General features: G+C 39.9%; 1 protein-coding gene across 1 annotated transcript; it reads left to right on the forward strand.

Moving 5' to 3' along the window:
* Window positions 1-7,283: 7,283 nt before the first annotated feature.
* Window positions 7,284-13,930, forward strand: LOC139696891 (uncharacterized). Its single transcript, XM_071595771.1, has 3 exons — window positions 7,284-7,406; window positions 9,256-9,393; window positions 13,793-13,930. Exons 1-3 carry the CDS (start codon window positions 7,284-7,286, stop codon window positions 13,928-13,930), a joined length of 399 nt encoding a protein of 132 aa, XP_071451872.1.
* Window positions 13,931-19,179: the final 5,249 nt, after the last annotated feature.

Here is a 19,179-nt window from a genome sequence, read left to right on the forward strand (position 1 = left end):
CCAAAATATACGTTTCCTCAGAACTGTGGAGTAAATTTATTTTATCAGTTATAGAAGCATGCACCTTTTTATTAATAATGCATAGCATTGCACACTACTAGAAGAATACACAACCCAGAGCTGTATCTATTAGTGTGAACTATGCGTTTGGTACCGTTATTTTGATTTCAAGTGAGATAATTTTCCTGATCCCCGTCCCATTATGCATTTCCATCTGGACATTTTTCATTGGGCCTCTCGTCCAGGCATAATTTTCGGGTAGAACGTAAAACAATCAAGGAAGTGGCAGTGTACAATATGGGCCATAAAGATTTGCTCCACGAAAATATGATACATACGCGAGGTTCCAGTGATTTCAATACTGGTGCCTTTATGCATTTAGAGATTTCTATGCTAACAATAAACCAAAATAATAGTGGCCATATATACTTGCAGACTTTTAAAGATCTATGGTCAATTCACAAATATCCAAAGTACTAAAAATTTACTTTGTAAATTGCTTTAAAAAATCATTTTTTTCTATTTTCTCTCCACTGTCCTAACCTATCACGATGGAATAAACGATCGGGGATCTGAGGTTACAATTCCCGCGGAAATGTAATCTCAGTATACGCGGAAGTGTAACCTCAATGTATGCCATGTTTTTTTTTTATATATGATTTTGTCGTTATTGCATGCGATTTTTTTTTTTTTAATTATTTTTCTTTTCTAAATTATGGGTGGTGTCCTAGCACCCCCCGCCACACGCCCTTGCGGCGGCTTGCGGGGTATTGAGTAGATGTAGATGTAGATGTAGATGAAGAATATCAGTAGGTTGTACAGAGAATCATGGCTGAGGAAGGTAACTGGATACTGTATGAGATAGAATATCAATGGGAACATATAAAAAAGGGATATCGAAAGCAACAAACGAAAAAATATGAACAGTAATTAGGGAGAGTACGAGCAGACCATAGATGATAAGAAATTAGACGAAAGAAGGGAATGGAAGAATGTAAAGTCTGGTAGAAAGAAGTATTAAATATAACATAAATATTAATAAAATAAATATGAATATTGTAATGATAAACTAAGATGAGGAACTTATGGACTGAAAGAAGTGAGGGCGAAGACGAAATACGAGGATATGGAAAGTTGAAAAAGAGAGGTTGAAATTGGTGCCCTATGCCGAAAGTAGTCAGCACTGTTAGGGAGTAAGAAGGTAGTAAAATGGAGGAACTGAGCGATAAAAAAATTAAATCAGCAAGCTTAGATATAGAAATAGAGCATGGCGTAGATGAGGATAGTTAAGGTTCAGGATTACTCGATGTTAAGATATTAAGGACATTTAGGGAATTGAATTGAGAAAAGGCCGTGGGGGTACAAAACATTCCAGTAGAATAAATTAAAGGTTTAGGAGAACTAGAAGGAAAGAGTTTCATGGAAATAATGCGTTCGGCCAAATTTTCCCCCTGTAGCATTTACGAGGGAGAAACTTGGCCCAAATATTTTGCCAGATAAGTGTAATTTAAAACTCAATTCAAACAAAAATTTTTGTCTCCGACGTAACTTTATGAAATTCACGTAACATATTCAGATTAAATGAAATTTTTGACATTGTATTTCCGCACACTTCCTTTAAAACCATCGTCCTGATGATGACGTTCAACGTCGAAACCTGGGTCGTGTTTTAAATAAAGTCGGTAAAACTATAAATTTAATAATTGGCTCAAAACATTTGTTAATTTCGCAGTAAAATTAAATTAAAAAGTTTTTATCTGGAATTATCAAAGTTTTAGGGCTCTCCTAAAGAGTGCAGTTCCACAAAATCACGCCCGAAACAATTTCCTAGATCCGTGTTAGTTTCCATTACAAAAAGGTGAACGCAGGCGTGTGTGACGACTGCAGAACAATAAGTTTGATTTTGCATGCAATGAAAGTGATTCTCAGGATCATCAGTAAGAAGAGAGGTTGAGAGCAGGAAAATCAGTTTGGGAAGGGAAGAGGCACGCGTGATTCCACTGCAGTATATTGTAACTCTGGTCACTAATCGAGAGGAACATAGAATACAAATAGATTGTATTTGTTTTTTTTCGTAGATTTCCAGGAGGATTTCGATATAGTAAATTGGGTAAAATTAACGTATTTATTGCACTAAATAGGAATGGGTGGAATGGACCAATCAACCTGTACATGTCTCAGAGTGCTTAGACGCGAGTGGCGGATGGAGAGTCCGGATAGGTTGCATGAGCAAGAGCTAAGACAGGAGTGTCCACTATCGCCTATGCTATTCAACGCACATGCGAAGGAAATAATTATAGAGGCATGGGAAGAACTGGAGGCAGGAATGAAAGTCGGCGGGAAATTCATAAAATCATTTAAATATGCGACAGATCAAGCTTTATTTTTCAGTTACCCAAGAGGAAGCAAGAATTGTAGAGGACATTGTGCGATTGAAATGGGATGATAATGAATGTAAACAAGATTGTTATTCAGTTATCGAGGAATAAGAAAGCTAAGTTAACTATACAAATGTGAGCTCATAAACTAGAGTGTTTAATCTAAACAGTTTACCTATTTCGGAAGTGTTTGGGACCAAAATGGTCAAAGTAATAAGGACATAGGAAAGAGAATTTCGTTTCGCAAAGAAGATTTTCGGAGGAGGGAATTGGTGCCTGGAACTTTGAGTATGAATGTTAACAAAAGGCTCGCCAAAACTTTGATATTTTTGTACAGCGCGGAAACATGGTCATCGAAACAAGATGCTAGGCGTAATGGTCGTAAGCCTTTTCGAAACATGGGTATGGAGAAGGTGAAGTGGACACAAAAGGAAAACAAACGAGGAAGTGCTAGGCAAAGTGAGTATTTAACGACTTTATTGGGGCGATATTGAGGGTTATCAATCCCTCTTTTTTCCAACAAACCTCTACGTATTACATTACAGAGAATTACAAACAAGCCTTAGGTGGAGGAGAAATCCACCTATGCGGGAATCGTACCCGGGACCTCTGGGTCGGCAGACGAGGACGTCGCCCCGCCGCCGGCGAGGGTTGTTGGGAGAAATCCAAAGGAGGCAGAACAGATGGATAAAGGGCGTTTTGATTGGCACTGGAATGTTGAAGACTGTGATCGAGGGGAGGACTAATGACAAGTCAAGACAACTGGAGAGGAGTTAAGGAGGCACTAGTATGTCGGGCAGAATAAAGGGACGAAGGAAGTATGCGGAATCGAAGAGGGACTCTTTGTAATGTTGAATGTCAGATTGTATTTTATAAGAGAGGCAAGGAAATGTATCGTTGTGCCGTTGTATAATGAGTGTATCAAAAAACCTATGTTACTCGGTAGAATATCAATAACAATGCAATCGCATAAGATTTTTCTTTAATATTGATCTGCCTTTAATCATTATAATATTGGAAATCGACTCTATAGAAGGTTTCGTAGCGTAATACATTTAGGAATTGAATTAGGAATTTAGGTAAACTAAATCCGCCTCGTCATGTTTGCATCGTGGAGTTGTGAACTGTTAGAAACGTATTTTATTCTTTCACTAACTCATATTATCCACCGATTTCATGAGTGCTGTGCAATAAATTGCTCGCATAATTCAATTGAATCCTGTTGCCCAGAAGGTTCGTAGACTTTAAAATTGCAGGGCCGATGCAGCACGCCAACGCTTGCATGTACCCCAGGAGTTGCGGGTATCCAAGGAAATCTAGGAAACTTGAGCTCTCGAGGCTTCGCAAAATAAAAAAATTAAAGGAATACTCCGAAAGGCCGTAATAAATAAGTGCCACTCGTCCCATAATGAAAACTAAATTTTTGCTGTGATGGTTTGTGGGAAAAGAAAGAATGAGCACGACACTGACCAACCACAACCTCTCACCAACAGAACACCCTTCTGCAGTAGTTTGCGGGAATGTTACTCCCTTGTCAGTGACCAACTACATAGCCAAACACTCAAACCCAATTTGGCATCATTCACAGGGTTAAAGGGACTCCGCTAAGGATACCCGAGTTAATGAACAGATATACTCACTATCCGTGACTGTTTATAAGGAATGAATTCCGCGTCAGGGAAAACTACAGAGCTGATACATTCACGAGCAGTCAGGAAAGCACCCACTCACTCACATTCAAAAAGGGGGCCTCACTACTGGGGAGAATATTACTCAAATTGAGAAACGTAAAGGAATAAACAACGAACAAGGAAAGACGAGGGTGTGCCTCGGATACGCATATTTCGGCCACAAGGTGGCCCTCTTCAGCGAACTGAAGGAAAACAGGCACTAGCAACAAGAAGTGGATCTGGAAACGGACAAACTTTAGACAAGGAATTGCGACGAGATGAGGAAGTAACACAGTGGTAGTAGTTTTTATGAGAGACGACCGACCGACAGCTGTGGTCATTTGCGCCATTGGGAATGGAAAGGAAAGGGTGAGGGGCGGAGAGAAACCCTGCATCGACATTAGCCTACTCTTTATGAAAGGCGCCAAGGGGTCCACAGCTTAACGTCCCATCCGACGGACGGCGTACTCACTCAAAGTGCCCTCCACAAAGCACCTCAAGTAGAGGTTCGTGATACCACTGAAAACTATCTGCCGCCACCGGGGTCCGAACCCGGGTCCTTTGGATGGGAAGCTAGTACGAGGAAGTAACATTCCCGCAAACTACTACAGAAGGGTATTCTGGCGGAGAGGATGTAATTGGTCACTATCGAGGAATTTCTTCTTCCGCAAACCATCACAACAAATTTATTTTACTTTGCGGGACGAGTGGAGCTGACTTATTACGGCTTTTCAGAGTTTTCCTTCAATTTGTTATCCTAGAAAATGACAAGGCTCAGTCGTTGAAGATTCTGTTTTCCAGAAGGAATTTCTCATAGACATCGTTCCAAATTCTGAAATGAAATCTATGGCTAAAAACAAAGCAATTAGTACTAGATAGGCTGACCGTTGGCGAATCGTTGGGCGAAGATAGGTGAACCGTTGAGTATTTCTGTTTATAAGCTGCGTGAAATCAAACCTGAAGTTAAACGCTGGCCCTCTTCGCTTGAGAGGTGGAGAGAGGCAGGGAGAACTAGTCATTGCGAGGCCCAGGGTAGGTAGGACTTGGAGCTCTGACCGGACTGACCTTCCGGGCTTCCTCTCCACGGTGAGGAACGAGCCAATGCTCTGTGGTCACTGCGCCTTCCACTCATCGGTGAAACATACGCATTAGTGTGGGAGTGTCTGTTATATGTGATGATATCCGTATGAACTGAATGTGGGCGGGTGTATGTTTCGGGACCACCCTAACAGGGATTAGTTGGGAGAAGACACTATAGAGCCTAAATTTCGCCCAAATACTAAAATACTATAATTAAAAAAAACCATAAACACAGTAATCAACCCGAAGGTCGGTTTGGTAGGTGATGGTAGAGTTCACCCAGTACTAAGCCCCCTATACGGCGTGTGAAATTCACACATAAGGGTAGGGAGGCCAGTTCCTTTCCCTGTGCCGGTTATGGTTTCCCAGGAATATCTGGTACCCGAAAAATTACATAGCTTGGATGGAGCTTTAGGTGTCCAGAGTGCCTTGCCCGGGAATCGAACCCGGGAACAGCAGCCCAACGCTCTACCCACTAGACTACCGCGACCCACATACTTTAATTGACTTAAATGAATAATAGGATTTTGTTTCATGAAGAAAGCAAAACGTTTACATTTGATGTATTCCACTGTTCCAGGCTTCACTTCGTGGTAGTATTTATTATCCATACTAACAAGACTTTGTATCTTTCCACAGATTTTCATTACAAGGAGCAACGCGTTTCACCGACTTGCGGCATCATCAGGTGCAAATTTTCTTAAAAAAACGCGTTGCACCTCATGATAAAAATCTATGAAAGGGTACAACATACTTTTAGTATGGATTTTCATTTAAGATGAATTTGAAAAAGTAGAGCCACTCAGGGCACTATTACGTCTTGATAATTTTGTACTCGCAGAGGCTGTGATTTATTGGAAAGTAATTAATAATGGCTATGAGTAACACTTGAGGGTGTGAAAAATGACCGGCTCTCGACGCACCTGCACAAAGAGATTTAAAAACCTTCGATGTAAATGGGAGCATGATCACTTTTTCGATAGAGGGGTCAGGGTGCATGAAAACTTGAACTTTACTCATTAAATGTATATTTAATGAAACAGCAGTCGCACAAAGGACATACTTTCAAAAGATACAAGTTACAGGATGTTTAAGCCATACTATATGATGTTTCAAGGGTAAAATCTTCGGATTCTCAAAATACACTGGATGAATGTGACGACTTCAAACCTGCGCATGCGTGTTGAGGGGGAATGTTACTTCCACAAGCCACCAGGAGTGCTTCTGAAGGTCTTTTGGTTTGTAGTCCACCAGTATATGTGTATTAGTTTTCAGCCATCCTTCGCATGTCGACTACAAGAACGTCTAATTTCTCCCGGGAGAAAAAATAGTCCCGCTGATTTAAAGATGTCATTAGCCCCCGTGCACACCCTGTAATGGGAATCGCGAAACGCCGAGAATTTCAAACGGAAAATAATCCTCGGAAACAAACGTCCTGAGTGAATCGCGAAACATGTTTATTCAATCCTACGCTTTGTTCAAAACTTACGAGGCAAACAAATTGCGCGACGGTTAAATCACGAGACGTCATCGAGTATCAATTTGCCACGAGTAACAATTAAGGGGATCGGACATTTTCTCCTGAAAGAGATAAAAAATATAGAATACTTGATATGAATGCCGCCGCCTGGTCACTTACAGTAACAATTACAAGCAATTATTACTAATTTCTAATGGTGGTGAAACTGGTTTGAACATTCTTCTTTTCCCACTTAGAAGTGTTTTTTTATTAAAATCGCCTTTTGTCCTGAAGTTATCTTTTTTTTTATCTCCAACTTCTTTTTCGTGAAGTGGAAGACAATATATTTGATGCATTAAAATTTCACGGGTAATCGGTGACGAATTGATTCCAAGAGGGAGTCCAAGTCCAAGAGTCACTGAAAAAGTACCGCGGATATCCAAGGAGAGACATTTGGGACACCCTCCGGTAGGCGAGGAGGGTGTCCCACACTTCGTGATGCATGATAAAAGGAATTAGTGTCAATGAAATGAGGAGATAAGGAGATGAATGCCTGCTCTATCTGGGTTGGACGTCATGACGAAACCTTTGCCATGATTAGCGTGTGTGTTTGTGTGTATATATACATGGTAACAAGAGAGGTAGAACGCTTGTCAACGTTGAGAACTGAAATCCCAGAGTCCCACCGAGTCCATGATGTTCCGACTGGTTGCGTTGAGTGCCTTCTTGGTGGTGCTGTCGGTCGCATCGGGAGGAACGATCGAAGGAGAGGATGTCAGCAAGCAGCCCAAGCAGGACGTGACCTTCTGCGCCTCCAAGGTATCCAAATGGCGAGCACCGCGTGCACCAGGATAAGCATAAATGTCGACCAAGTGCATTGTTAAGGGTACTTGAGGAGTGTTTTTATTAAAAGATCAGAGATGTTGATTGTGGAGCGTGTATTGGGCGAATGAGGTGCGAAAGATAGGTTTTGAAACAAGTAAGTTATGAATGAGGATTTGATGCTCTGGTAATAGTCGTGTGTGTAAAATGTGTGCCTCGCTGGTTTGTTAATGCTGATAGAAAGAAGGAACTTATCATATGACCAAACGGACATGACAAAAAAGGAAATATTTTAAGAGAGAGGGAATCTTTTATTGGGGGAAGTCATCTGCAAGAATGTGGTCGAGGAGACTCATGGCAAAGAATATTACTAGTTTCCGGAACAACTTGAGCGTGTAAGTAGGAGACAATCGCGAGATAAGTATTCCTAAGAGACTGTTCCATAAAGAGTTGGTCATAAATTTTTAATTTGCAAAATAAGTTTGCTGGAATATAAAATCTTTTAAAAAGTGAATAACAATAACTTTGTGGGTTCCACTGATTTATATTTTGATGGACTAAGAAGACTTTGTAAGATGGAACTCACAAAGTTATTATTATTCACTTTTAATCATAAAGTTTCATCAAGTTGGGCCGAAAACTATAGAATTCATAATTATTTAAACTTGTAGGACGTTCAGTACGTCGAAGGCGACGATTGAGGTAACACCTGGCGAACTACATTGAAATTGTTGCTTTCGCCCGAACCAATCGGTGGCCGATGCCTATGTCATAATAATACGGGAGTCTTACGGAGAGTCTGTTCTTCCAATGGCATTGCTAGGAGGAGGTTTAAATGCTTAAAGAGGGGATGCAATCAATTTAAAAGGAAGGTACTTCCTTCTCCATAATCCCGTGCTGAAATTCATCCATTTCCTCCTCTTTTCCATCTAAATAATCATCTCAACTACGGGACAGACTTTTTATAAAATACACTTCAATTTAATAATAAAATTTGAATTCCTCACGCAAAACATCTCGTTAAAATAGAGACACACCACTCCAAGTGCTTCATAAATACCTACTATACTGTTGGAAAAATATCAAGGCATATATCATATCTTTATAGAAGTTGAACATTTAGTATTTTAAAGGTGAATTTGAGCAGATATGTGATCTCTAATTCCTATTTTGGAAACTTTTTATTATTCCTACTATTAAATACTGGAACTAGAAATAAACTTTTACGGATAAAAAAACTGTCATTCAAAAACTTTAAAAAAATGTACTAAGAACCAAACTAACTGACATACCTCATCATTTCTATGAAGGAAACGAACTTTTAAGGACTATTGGACCGAAATTTTATGACCAAATTCTTCCTTTCAGCCGAAAACATATATTCAAAATTCAATATTCTTTAGAAACCTCGATAAAATAATAATCGAATCAAAATATCACACGTTTTGATTTTATTAAAATGACGCAAGTGCATTACATTGAAAAATTTTTCGAAAATTTAACGTGTAATGTTATCGTACTTAAAGTATCACGGCATGTGTTACTACCTGAATAATTCTCCCTCCATGGCACAAAATAGGAATTGATAGAGTCGCTTATTATGAATAAAGCATGAACATATTAACATTTATGATTACTTCTAAATGGTGTATTATAATCTTACTGTTTCTCTGAATATGAATCAATTTTCTCCTGCTAGGGAAAATACAGTTTAGACGATATTTGGCTATGGTGACTGGAATATGCGCTCGAATAGACACGACTATCCTACCATTAAAAACTGGCATCTTGGTAATCGAAGTGTTAACTTATCTACTAATCTTTTGTGACTTCCTTTCGTTCTCAGCCCGGTGACAAGGTCCTGAGCTTTATGCAGATCTCTGACGAAGGTCACTACCTGGGCTTGGCCAGCCTCGATGTTGTCTTCCCACCGGAGGGCGAGCCGGAGAATAATGTCATCAACTGCATCCTCGTGAAGGACTTGGTGAGTAACCCCTTTTTTCCCTTTCGGCATTGGGTGGCATGGTTTCGATGCGGAACTTCGGCAGCTGCAAGAAGGAACGAGGAAGACTACTCAATTGCAATACCCCATGCTGCGCCGTGGATAATGGATGTTGTTCTCGGAGTATATGTATATCTTAACGAGATAGGAGGGACCCTTGTGTGGTTTTCTGTGGACATCGCAAAATTACGGGAAGCGATAAGATCTGACTCAACGGCGGAGATGACCAACTCCAGGGCCATAGTTGGTACCCGTCGAATACTTCAGGACTACCTCACGAAGCGCAGACCAAGAGGAGCTATCGAAGGGATCATGGGCTACAACAAGTAATAGTACAAGGTTTCTATAAACAATATCGGAAAAAGTTTCAGAAAAATAGATTCATATCAGATATTGCTGCAATGCCTCGAAACTCTCAGAGTACATCCCTTGAGCGTCGAACTCACAGTCTTGTCAAAGCGGTTTATCTACGAATCGAAGGCTCCCTGGTTGGCGGATTCCGGAAGGTCCTTAAGGGTACGCGCGCAAGCTTCTTTGACGGCACTTATGGTCCAATGGTGGTGGTGTCCTTTGAGGGATTATTTCACTATTTGGGATCAAAAAATAGCCTGCTGTTGCCAAGTCTGATTGCAAGGTATCTATACTGTAATGGGGTTGGGGAATCGTCGCGAGGCCGTTGCAGAAGGTCTTCGCAAGCAACTCGACTCTGCTCTTTTGGTCGTCCGTCCAAAGGCCTTCGGAAGGATAAGTTAAGCGCAGATCTTTTGCATCGCCAAATTTTCAGTGACAATGGTGTGTGCACTGTCATATTATCAATGCCAGTACAATCTGCGATCATGCGTACACTTAACTAACAGTCTGAATTCAGCACTTCACGCACACGTTGGGAAAAAATTAATACCGATACTTAATGTACAAGCGTTGATAGCTCCGTGACATGGTGTTGTCAGCGAGGCTCTCGTGAATAGTCGAAGGGAAGAGGTCGCCAAATCTGGCTTGGGTTTAGGAAGCTGCCGTACGACCCTCATCCAATCAGCGTGAGACATCTCGACGGGAAGTGCTTGCTAATGGTGTGCACCGAATGATGGATGGTTAGTTTAGTTATTTTAGTTTTATAGGTCTTTATTTCCGTATAGAGACAGCGTACAAGAAATGCATAAAATACATGATTGAAACATAACATAACAATACGGAAACCCCGTTTTAGGATAAACTCCTCTTCGGGGTGGAAAAATTAAATATTGAAAGGCTACAAGGTGGTAGCGGCTGCGGAAAATGATGGATGGACCACGAGGGAGACTTTGAATGATGTCAAGGTTTGAATGCCAGCCACTTCAAGATTTTTCATCGGACCTTACCTGCTCTTTACACGTATTGTACTTTTCTTTTAACCGAACGAGTATTATGACTGGTTTTTCGTTTCACACTTCTTGATATGCAACGGTCATATTCACCCCTGATTTCATTTTCTCTTTACATGCATTTCATTTTTAATTTGCACGAAATGTGCGACATCTCGTGCAACAAACTCTTGTCAGCGAAGCACCCTGAACATCTGATTACTCGACCACTCTTTGGGAAAGAACTAAAAGCTTATTCAGTTCATATCGCGTGGGATTTTAATTAATCAGTATATTAATCAAACGTTGCCTGATTGCGGCCTCACAAACCTTCCCTTCCTCAATTTCTTACGCTTTGATAATTCCTTGGCCTTTGAAAATTTGGCATCGCTTTAATTTGATCATTCTTTCATCCAAAAACCTTTCCTCTATCTCATGGGCAAACCTTTGACAAGGTAAAATACACCCAATCATTGCCATGCCCAGTGGTAGGCAAAGACAGGATAAGTTTTTTCCCGACTGTTTTTTTATAGCTGTGCTGTCTTAAAAAGTTCTTTTGGTCAGTATTGCGCGAATAAACGACCACTTGAATCGTAGAATTAGCCGGGAAGCAGAATTTGAAAGAACTCCCTCAGATGTCTTCAGGTGTCTACGTTCGTCATGATGACATATATTCCAAGCCAATTTATGTTTATAGTGGAACAAAAATGAAATGTCTTCTTCTCCGAAGAGAGATCTTCCTGTCGTTCTTCATATGACAAGGACATCGGATCATCTCTTGCGTGGTCGACATATGTTTCTCTCAACTGGAGGTTTTTTTTTGTTCTCTTGCACTTACCAACTATTCGTGTTTATCTGTGAAGTGCGATTCGATTCATCTGACCGTTTCTCATATTTGTTCATTAGAATGTGGATGTTATTCTAAAAAAACTCTCTATCCTTCTCATTTCTAAACGTCTCCTTGTGTCTCTTTGCCTATTTTCCATAATTTAGATATTTCTCAAGTTTGCATTCTTTGTTTTGCTTTACTTACTTAACTGTGTTGTTGATTCCATGGAATGCGTCACGATGTTTCTTGTAACTGCTTCATGCCTTTTTGAAACAACATGAATTAAATATTAAAAATATTAATGGTTTTATTAATTACATGCATAAAATGACATTCGAATCTGAAAATCCAAGCTTTAAATATAGCAAATTATTCACAGTTGATGAGTATTTCATTGCGATTATTTCTTTTGGTCCTAATCGATGAAGACCTACCCCTCCAGTTTTCTCTTATATGTACGTGCATATCACTTTCCTATGTATCCATTACGCTCCACGGTACACACACGCATATAGATTTTTAAGACATAGAAACTCAAAGAAAGGTCGCATATGTAGTTTTGACGTTTCGACGGCACGGCCATCACCATCAGAATGATAATTAATGTCGACGGCCGTGTTCTGATGCCGTGATCGACTCGGCCGTGCCGTCGAAACGTCGAAACTATTTATATGAGTGTCCTTTCTTTGTATTTCTATGTTTTAAAAAGCTATATCAGTGTTTTTATGTAGTTATATTTATACCATAAACACAATAATCAACCCGAAGGTCGGTTTAGTAGGTGATGGTAGAGTTCACCCAGTACTAAGCCCTATACGGCGAGTAAAATTCACACATCAAGGTAGGGGGCCCAGTTCCTTTCCCTGTGCTAGTTATGGTTTCCTAGGAAGATCTGGTACCCGAAAAATTACATAGCTTGGGTGGAGCTGCAGGTGCCCAGAGACTTGCCCGGGGATCCGAACCCGAGATCAGTATTCCAACGTTCTACCCCCTGGACTACCGCGATCCACCCCAACTCACACACACACACATATATATATATGTATTCACAGATATATGTGTATATATACACACACACACACACACATATATATATATATATGTATACACAGATATATGTGTATATATAAATATATATATATATACACACACATATATATATATATATATATATATATATATATATATATATATATATATATATATATATATATATGTATACACAGATATATGTGTATATATAAATATATATATATACACACATATATATATATATATATATATATATATATAAATATATATATATATATATGTATATATATACACATATATCTGTGTATATATATATGTGTGTACACAAACACACACACACATGTACAAATATTATTCTGCTTATGGTACATTTTAAATTTTTCCTTTGATTAGCTTGTCCATATTTAGTCTGAAGTGACCATCATTCTACATTTGCACAATAACCCGCAAGCCGTACAAATAATAATTTGTTCATGCACTCAAAAATAATTATTAACTCGAAAGAAAGTACTTTAATGCAGCAAATTTCAATAACAGGATGCGTATATTCAAATAATTCCATAGAAGTGTTAAAGAGATGGGTCAATCAAATAAAAAAATAACATGCAGAGAGAAACGTGCAGGATATCGTCAAAGATATGCACTACCAATTCTAGTTACCTTCCATGCGAAATCTATCATATCTAATTTGATCTCTAATGAATCAAGGAAAGACGAAATTTTAAATATATCCGTATCTACAATAAATCTCCCTGATTTTACGTTGGTGATATGACCTACTATTGTGAGTCGGGGCCTGTAATTTATTAACCTCAAATTTCTGCAGCAAACATAAATTGTATTTTAGCCTCCGGTAAACTATTGTCTACTATCGTAATTTTTCCAATAGTGTCGTGACACTGCTGCCCTTTTCACAACAACTTTGAACAAACCCAGCTGCTTTGCGTGGCACTCGATCTGCCTCCAAAATTAAGTCTACTTCATGAGGATCCCATACACTCTTGTACACAATTCCAAAGTATCCTTTCCATTAATCTTAAATTTTTATTTGCTATTTTGCCCCTCAGGGAAAATTTAATGTTCAGCGTTCAGTCAGGCAACGCTAGTGTTCAGTCGTACTTCAGAGGGAGGAGGATACCCGTGTTAATGCATTACTAACGCCTCACTCCTATCGTTACAGAAACCTGAGCTGGAAGCTACAGCCAACATCGCAGTGGGCACCCTAGGCAGCACCAACGTCACCATTCACCTTGAATCGGTCTTCTCCAAGGGTCTTTCGTTCTCCATCAAGATTTTAGGCCAAAAGGGGAAGGCGTAGGGTCTTTGGCAGCCGAACACACCACACCCCTTGTTTCAATTTCGACGACCCAAGAGCCATCCGGAAGTGGAGAAGCCAGAGGAGCGGAAGATCGATCATCCGTGGCCATCTCACTCAATCAGCGCATTTCTTCTCCACGCATGACTTACGAATGGACATGCGGAACAGACGCGGGCATTGCATCTCGGCAAGACTGTGATATTCTGGCGACCATTTCCAAATTAGTGATCGCACTGGTAAAATAAACGAAATTTCTCATTCAATACGTTTGCATTACTTCGATTGACTCGGCGTTTATTTCAGACACTTTGGCGTTCACGTCACAGGCACGCTGCCGTTCCCCTCCCCCCCCTGCTGTCTCGCTCACCCCTCAACGTCTTGCTAGACTCGTGGGTGCTTCTGTGTTTTAAGGAAAACAATTCCGAAGAGTGGGTGAGGACACCGAGGTTGACGCGGGGATGCCTATTCGAAGGCTTCGGAGAACGATAAGGAGGAATGCATTCATTGGCACACTTATTTCGAAGTCTTTTTTCAAACATATTCGCGTACTTTTTGGACGACGTAATTATTTCAAGGAACTCCAATACATTTAATGCCTTTCGATGCAACAATTTAAGAGTGCTTAAATCGTTCGCCTTCACTGGGATTCGAACCCGGATCCTTCGATGTCCGGCCGATTGCCCGAGCCAGTTGAGCTATCGAGGCGTCCTCTTGAACTCAGAAATTGTGGGGGCTTTAAAGGAGCAAGATGTGACGAAATACCGTACATACAATGTCACGGGCATTCGTAGTGGTGCCACGAAGTAAAATCTCTGAAATCGTTGCATTGAAATGCATATTAGCAGATGACTCCGTTAAAAGTTACTGTTGCGGCATCTCCCGCAGTTTCTTGGAATTTAATGTTTTGCCTGAAAAGGCCATGGAGGAAGAAATTGATCGAAGGAAAACGAAGAAAATATTTCCTCAATGAGCCAACAAAAACTTCCCTTTAATTCACCGATATTCTCAGTTCTTATCAGCGAACACTGAATTGATTTATTTTGGATATGAAGCACTTCAAAATTCTATGTATTTAACGCATATAAAACGGAAAATGTAATTTTCGAATGAATGAAGAAAAGCCATTTCCAGGGTAATCCAAAAGAAATGTAATGTTGTGCCCACTATATTATATATTCGAATTTATATATTCGAGCATTATATATTCCAATGATAGCCAGTCATTTTTCCACAAAATGTTCCCGCAGCGATTTAAATGTCTCCAGTGTTGGTTATAGAAACGTCTGAAAATCTTAATTCGTCTCTCTTGGAGATGCATGTAATGATGGAGTTAGATTTTTTAAACGAAATGCATTTTCAGGAACCATCTTCAAACTGAAACGGAAATTGTATGCACTTAAACGTAGTTCTTAAATACAAACTGCTGCAACCTGCTCAAACTGCTTAAATACATAGCTGCTATATTTACGATTAAAGAACTTAGGTTCTGATGACACCGAAGTCAAAATGGTTTGAACATGATTAAGAATGAGGATCTCGATTGATTAGCCGATAGTTCTTATAATGGTCACAAATTTCTTCTTTGCTCGTGCGTACATAAATTGCCACGGGTAGACACGATTTTCGTGGTTCGCTGCAGGTTAACGAGCGACATCTCGGCACAAAACATTCATAAAATGCGCATTTCCTCATCTTCACGGAAGAAAGTGTCTCAACCCGCGGCAACACGATGCAATGGGCCAGCAGAGGTGGCGAAGGTGACGTGTCAAGACTGTGCCACTACGTTTATTAGGCCAAAGGTCGGCCTTTGATGTTTCTTTTTCTTTACTTGAACGCGGTCCGAATCCCTGCATCCAAACATTGCCAGAGATATTTTTCTTAAAGACTTTTTGAGATAGATGAAGTTGGATTGGGTTAGTTCTATGCTTGGCGAACGCCGGAGATGAATTGATGGGAAAGTGGATGGACAGCGTAGGTGATATTCACTATTTGAATTATGGTAATATTGAAGAATTGGGTCTCCGCTTTCGGCAGGCCATACAGGCCTGTATTACTCGTACTGGTGACCGCATCACCTACGAGGTCTGACGAGGAGAAACTAAAAGTTTGGGCGGTACCGTGGTGGCATAGGAGGAGGGGACGGAGGGAGTCCTAAGGCAATAAAAGAGGGCTGTGAAGAGTCAATTGAACCTTAATTTGCTGAAAGAAATGGTCGCTTACGAATGATGAACCATTGCAGAAGGTATGTGCTAGTTTCCCCTCTCCTGGAACATTCGTTGTGCAGTTCTTTCAACGCAGTTGCCCAGGTGAGTTGTTATTTTTGCCATTTTACCTAGGACATGCAAAAAGGGTGCTTCAAACAATACAAGTCAACTGCAAATATTGATATATGAGAACTATCAACAAAGTAACTTACGTTTCGGCCTAGCGTGGCGGTGGGTAGGGTTAGAGCCACCATCATCTTGGTGTTGAAACGTCCCTACACTCAGTCTACGCATCCTGATGTGGTATAGTATGCATGTGGTTCCTATACTTTCCTCACCCTGCGAACTGTTGAAATGTGCGCTGCAATGGAACATCTAGCGAGTCGTCTCGTATCTTCCGCTGTCACAACTTTCATGTCTTAGCGATTATATATTGCAGTCTTTCATGTGAACGATTGGCTTGAGACACTATGTTTTGTGTTTGTAAAGACAATTGGATGTTAATAGGTTGAAAGAATTCAAACTTTCCCGTTAATGAGCGGAAAAATTTGAATGTTATTGAAAGCGGAGGAAAACTTTAAAATAGAACGAGAACAAGTAGAGTTGATTGCGTAATTTCTAAATGACACCATATGAAAAATCAAAGCATGCCAGCACCTTCGTTGCATTATCTTTTAATTTCCATTTTTTAAGGCTGAAATTAAAAATATTTGGGGTGCGTTTCAACGGTTTAAAAGGCCGAAGCTCTGCGGCGCACCAATGAATTTGATCCATTAATGTTGTCATTCCGGCCTCCTCTCAGAATCCTCGATTTCCCTTTACGTTCCCTCACGGCAGCAGTTCTCCATTTTCTTTTTTCATTCCTTCTTTGATTCTAAAAAAAATATTGCTCTCGCCTTAAAGCTGGAACAGTTTCAGATTTATCATTGAGATACTATGCTTATTGGGTTGAGGCATAATAAAACATGGAAGGAAACTATCCTATTATGACTCTGTTGCTTTCACGTAAGGGGTTTTGAGGCGAGATCGTGCATCATTCACGCAGCAAAACGGCCCTATAGCAACGGGACCTTGCGACCGTGAGGATTATTTGAAACCTTCTGCGTTCGATGCAATCACGCAAAATTTCGCACCTCACTTTCTTATGTTTTTTCTTTATTGAAATAAGTCCCTCTGTAAGGTGAAAAATGGAAATTGTTTCCATTTTACTTATCTGGATGGTCAGTTCACAAATTCTGGCGTGTTTTAAGAATATCAAACCTACCCATCACTAGCTTATACGCATATATATATATATATATATATATATATATATATATATATACATACATATATACATATATATATATATATATATGTTTATATATATGTATATATATATACATATATATATATAAACGTAGCCTAGCCATGTGATTTTTTATATATAAACACCCTAGCTATGTGATTTTTTGGGTACCAGGTCTTCCTGGGAAACCATAACCGGCACAGGGAAAGGAACTGGCACCCCTACCCTGATGTGTGAATGTCACACGCCGTCGGGCTTAGTACTGGGTGAACTCTACCATCAACGACCTTCGGGATGATTGCTGTGTTTAGGGTATATATATATATATATATATATATATATATATATATATATTATACATGTGTATGTATATATATTATATATGTATATATATATATATTTATGTATATATATGCATATATATATACATACTAACATGCACATAATTGTATGTATAGTCTTGTACTGTAGCGTCACAAATGTGCTATACACACTTCATTGCCCACTAGATTGATTACTTATGTGGCGATACATCTCAAACATCAGTCGACGATAAATCGGAAAATGAGTCTCGCCAATTTTCCGATCTGCAACGTTCGGATATCTCGCACGTCGGCTTACGCAATATGGTCCAGTGTGGGATTCCCCACTTATCTGAAGGACTCTCGTCTATCTTTAATCTTCGTCTTCAACCTTCATATTGTTATCTCATTCTTGGGAAAAAACAAGCATGGTGGAAATGGAACAGATACCATTCACATTGCTAACCTTGTCATCTAATCATTGTTATTCTCCATACTAGAGTTTGAACTCTCATTTATTGCAATTATCTTAACCCAAATGCGTACTTGCGGGCTACTGCGGAGTGATGTGAGCTGCTCTCGTCGATTTTAGCAATGGACAATGAACGAAGCCAACGAAGTATGTCGTCGGGGTTGCTCGAATCTGGATACTTCTCGAGTTTGCCAGCTTCAGCGCTGTTGTGCGACGAGGGACAATCAAAGGACGCTGACTCGTGGATCTAAGGGGCGTTCACTCACCGCAAATTATAGGAAACAATAATAAAAAAAAGATGAGAGAAACAACTTCCGTTCCCACAATAACAACTAATGTCGTTGGAACGCCCATTTTTTAATGAAAACCGAAAGCTGGGAAAACTATTCACACTAGAAATTTATCAATGAAACTACTTCATCAACGGCTAAAATAAAGTGTTTCATCAGTTCATATTTTTGTGAAAGTAGGCGAGGAACAGTATTAGGTCTCCTTTTTTTCTCATTTGCATAAATGATACTGATTTTCTAATTACCAGCAACCTTAAATTATATATGATACTTGCCTGTTCCTGAGCCCCTCGAATTATTAATAAGGCTAGGGTTAATGAAAATCATGCAAGGTTTAATGCTGACCCCGAGGGGATGGTGTGTCATTAGTTAGGAACAATGATGACACGAGGGCATTAGACTGCCCTTGTAGACCCATTCAAAGAAACCTCGATCGGCGTCAAACAGTGGGAAAATGAAATGATACTACACGCCAATGATCACCAATTACTCCCGAGGGCCTTGTCTTTTGAGTGCCCAATGTCGCCCCCGTCTTCGTGGCGGCTTGCAGGGCCGGATAAAGGTAAGGTATACGCGCTGGCGCATTAGACTTCGGTTGGGCAGGAGAAATGAGCGACACGTGTGTGGCGACAAATGAAAACATTTTATTTACGACGCATGTACGTGTTATGAATCAAAAATGTGATGTTTGTG

This window comes from Hetaerina americana, unplaced genomic scaffold (assembly GCF_022747635.1).
Source record: "Hetaerina americana unplaced genomic scaffold, ioHetAmer1.1.p SCAF_7, whole genome shotgun sequence".
NCBI lineage: Eukaryota > Metazoa > Arthropoda > Insecta > Odonata > Calopterygidae > Hetaerina > Hetaerina americana.